The sequence below is a fragment of the Fusarium pseudograminearum genome (genome assembly GCF_000303195.2).
Source record: "Fusarium pseudograminearum CS3096 unplaced genomic scaffold Unplaced23, whole genome shotgun sequence".
NCBI classification, from domain to species: Eukaryota; Fungi; Ascomycota; class Sordariomycetes; order Hypocreales; family Nectriaceae; genus Fusarium; species Fusarium pseudograminearum.
In genome coordinates, this window is record NW_017607597.1 from 1 (window position 1) to 3935 (window position 3935).

The 3935-nt window shown below is 16.6% G+C and overlaps 2 protein-coding genes across 2 annotated transcripts, besides 21 other annotated features; one reads left to right on the plus strand and one right to left on the minus strand.

Moving 5' to 3' along the window:
* Positions 1 to 55: a repeat region.
* Positions 56 to 76: 21 nt separating this feature from the next.
* On the plus strand, positions 77 to 1429 carry FPSE_06386 (uncharacterized protein; the record flags this gene model as incomplete). Its single annotated transcript, XM_009259504.1, has 11 exons — positions 77 to 88; positions 281 to 285; positions 466 to 475; positions 648 to 652; positions 714 to 721; positions 779 to 786; positions 916 to 928; positions 1010 to 1018; positions 1136 to 1148; positions 1357 to 1389; positions 1422 to 1429. Coding segments are annotated over 11 exons (124 nt in total), but the record flags the coding sequence as incomplete, so codon positions are not given.
* Positions 134 to 225: a repeat region.
* Positions 523 to 611: a repeat region.
* Positions 680 to 742: a repeat region.
* Positions 860 to 1018: a repeat region.
* Positions 957 to 1025: a repeat region.
* Positions 1105 to 1279: a repeat region.
* Positions 1284 to 1355: a repeat region.
* A 418-nt stretch (positions 1430 to 1847) lies between the features above and the next one.
* Positions 1848 to 1919: a repeat region.
* Positions 1920 to 1958: 39 nt separating this feature from the next.
* Positions 1959 to 2009: a repeat region.
* Positions 2010 to 2193: a repeat region.
* Positions 2194 to 2239: 46 nt separating this feature from the next.
* Positions 2240 to 2277: a repeat region.
* An 11-nt stretch (positions 2278 to 2288) lies between these two features.
* Positions 2289 to 2443: a microsatellite.
* Positions 2444 to 2537: 94 nt separating this feature from the next.
* On the minus strand, positions 2538 to 3860 carry FPSE_06387 (uncharacterized protein; the record flags this gene model as incomplete). Its single annotated transcript, XM_009259505.1, has 8 exons — positions 2538 to 2543; positions 2662 to 2666; positions 2742 to 2766; positions 3044 to 3057; positions 3166 to 3174; positions 3316 to 3351; positions 3443 to 3451; positions 3852 to 3860. Coding segments are annotated over 8 exons (113 nt in total), but the record flags the coding sequence as incomplete, so codon positions are not given.
* Positions 2562 to 2654: a repeat region.
* Positions 2706 to 2783: a repeat region.
* Positions 2893 to 2941: a repeat region.
* Positions 2994 to 3242: a microsatellite.
* Positions 3353 to 3412: a repeat region.
* Positions 3420 to 3631: a microsatellite.
* Positions 3533 to 3715: a repeat region.
* Positions 3767 to 3822: a repeat region.
* Positions 3861 to 3935: the final 75 nt, after the last annotated feature.

Genomic DNA, 3935 nt, shown 5'->3' on the forward strand with positions numbered 1-3935 from the left:
AAAATAATAATAATATTATTATACTTAATAAAATTAAAAGCTAAAATAATATTAAGTAACTTAATACTTTAAATAGAAAAAGTATTAAGTAACTTAATACTATTAATAAGGGAAATATCTAATAGGTCTTTACTTATAGAAATAATAAATAAAATAAAAAGATAGATATTAATAATATAAGTAATAGCTATAAAACTATTAGCTATAATTTAATTAAAATAAAAAGAGCTAATAGTAATAGCGCTATAATAAATAAGACCTTATCTTAAAGTATATATAGTAATAGTAGGTATAAAGTTATTAGTATTAATAAGGTAATATATCTCTTAATAGAGACTATCCTTAAACTTATAAGAGAGCTAATAAAAGTGCTTTAAGGATATCTCCTTAAGATAAGTATAATTAATATAACTAGAAAGGAGTCTTAAGTATTTAGCTAAAGTCTCTACTTTAATATAAGTCTAGCTATACTTAAGTATAAAAGCTATAATATTACTTATAACCTTAATAGTAATATAATCCTTATTAACTTAAAATAAAAAACTAATTAGTAATAAAGATTAATAAAAAGAGTATAAAATATATTATAATATAATAAATAAAAGAAAAAAGGCTATAATAAGTAGCTAACTTTTAAGCCTAAATAGTAAAAGTAAGACTATTATAATTAGTCTTTAAGATATAATATAAGTTAATTAGTATATTATAAATAGATATAAAAGTAGAAATAGTATTTTTATAAGATTAAGTAACTTACTAATACTATAAAGGTATAAAGTCCTTTTAGTACTTTAAATTAGTATAGGTATTATAGGAATTATAGATAGTTTAAGCTATATTAAGTAGCTCCTTAGGGATCTTTTAATAAATTAATAATAAACTAATAAAAGATTAAAAAATAAATAAAACTTATAGTATAATACTTCTAGTAAAAATCCTTATATATAATATAGCAGATAATATTATTATTAGTAATATAAATATAATAAATATTATAATTAATTAAAAGTATATAAAAGTAATAAGGGCACTTACTTTTAATTTAATTACTAAAGTTATTAGCTAAAATAAAAGGGAAGCTTACTAATACTTTATAGACTACTTATAAAAGAGATATAATAAATAAAAAAAAAAGGTATATAAAGAAGGTATTATAATAATAGAATAAATAGCAGTAAGAAAGTATAGAAAGATTAAAATAATATAAATAATAGTAAAGTATAAGAGTTAATAATAGAGAGATATTAACTAATAAAAAAGGAAAAAAGAGAAAAAAAGAGATCTTAATAAGATTAATAAAGAAATATTTAGTTATTTAGATTAAATACTAATAAGATAATTAACTATAATTTATAGTCTTAATAGCTGCTAATAGCTATTACCTAAAGAGTAAGATTTCGCTAAGCGCTATATATATATAGGCCTATAGGTATAATTAAGAAAATGCATATTATACTATTCTATAGGGTTTATAATTAAATAAGGGTAAAGCTATATAAAGCTATTGCTAAGTAATTCTAAAGGCTAGAATTATAGAGAGGGAAGCAATTATAAGAGTATTAAGGAGGTATTTAAATATAACTAATTAGTAATAGGTCCCTAGGAGATCTTTAGGTAATCTAGTATATAAAGAGATAGATTAAGGGATCTAAGGTTAAATTCCTTAAGTTAAAGTTTAATAATATAAATAGACTAACCTATTATTTAACTACCCTAACTTAACCCTATTTACTTATATTTAAATACCTCCTTAATACTCTTATAATTACCTCCCTCTTTATAATTTTAGCCTTTAGAATTATTTAATAATAGCTTTATATAGCTTTACCTTTATTTAATTATAGACCTTATAAAATAGTATAATATATATTTTCTTAATTATACTTATAGGCTTATATATATATAGTATTTAATAAAATCTTACTCTTTAGGTAATAGCTATTAATAGCTATTAAGACTATAAATTATAATTAATTATTTTATTAGTATTTAATTTAAATAATTAAATATTTTTTTATTAACTTTATTAAAATCTCTTTTTTTCTCTTTTTTCCTTTTTTATTAATTAATATCTCTTTATTATTAATTCTTATACTTTACTATTACTTATATTATTTTAATTTTTCTATACTTTCTTATTACTATTTATCTTATTATTATAATATCTTCTTTATATACCTTTTTCTCTTATTTATTATATCTCTCTTATAAATAGTCTATAAAGTATTAATAAGCTTCCTTTTTATTTTAATTAATAACTTTAATAGTTAAATTAAAGGTAAATACCTTTATTACTTTTATATACTTTTAATTAATTATAATATTTATTATATTTATATTACTAATAATAATACTATTTATTATATTATATATAAGGATTCTTATTAGAAGTATTATATTATAAGTTTTATTTACTTTTTAATTCTTTATTAATTTATTATTAACCTATTAAAAGATCTTTAAAAAGCTATTTAATATAGCTTAAACTATTTATAACTCTTATAATATCTATATTAAATTAGAGGAATAAAGAGACTTTATACCTTTATAGTATTAGTAAGTTATTTAATCTTATAAAGATACTATTTTTACTTTTATATCTACTTATAATATATTAATTAATCTATATTATATCTTAAAGACTAATTATAATAGTCTTACCCTTACTATTTAAGCTTAAAAATTAACTACTTATTATAGCTTTCTTTTTTTTATTTACTATATTATAGTATATTTTATACTTTTTTTATTAGTCTTTACTATTAACTAATTATTTATTTTAAGCTAATAAGAATTATATTACTATTAAAGTTAAAGGTAATATTATAGCTTTTATACCTAAATATAGCTAGACTTATATTAAAGTAGAGACTTTAGCTAAATACTTAAGACTTTTTTTTAATTATATTAATTATATTTATTTTAAAGAGATATTATTAAAGCGCTTTTATTAGCTTTTTTATAATTTTAAAGATAGTCTTTATTAGGAGATATATTACTTTATTAATATTAATAACTTTATACTTATTATTATTATATATACTTTAAGATAAAATTCTATTTATTATAGTATTATTACTATTAGCTCTTTTTATTTTAATTAAGCTATAGCTAATAGTTCTATAGCTATTACTTATATTATTAATATTTATCTTTTTATCTTACTTATTATTTCTATAAGTAAAGATCTATTAGATATTTCTTTTATTAATAGTATTAAGTTATTTAATATTTTTTCTATTTAAAGTATTAAGTCGCTTAATATTATCTTAGCTTTTAGCTTTATTAAATATAGTAGTATTATTATTATTTTACCTATATCTTTTAAATTAAATGCCTTTAAGCTAGAGCCTATAAATAATAATTTATTTAACTTTAAGGGATTTAATAATTAATTAGTTTTTTATTTAAAGGTCTTATTACTTTATTTTTTATAGTTTACTATATATAGCTAGTTATTTTTATTTTTCTATTAAATTATTTTAATTATATTATAGCACTTTATTATTATTAATTTATTATATTAATTATCTTACTTTTTATATTATTTTTTTATAACCTTATAGTATTTAATAATTATACTTTTTATATTATTTAAGTATTAATTTAGCTCTTAAGTATTATATTTTATAAGCTAATCTATTTACTTAATTAAATAAAACTAATTATTTCTTTTATTTTTATATATAATTACTTTTTTTATTTTCTATTTATTAAGCTTATCCTTAAGCTATACTATAGGTAATTACTTAATATAAAGCCTTACTATATTTTATAGTTTAAAGAAGAATATATAAAATATATTATATATATATTTATATACCTTAGGTAAATAGACTTAATATACTTACTTATTAATCCTTTTTATAATTTAAACCTTAATATATTTAGATATAAGCTTATAGTTCTTAAAGCGCTAGTTCTATATAAATATA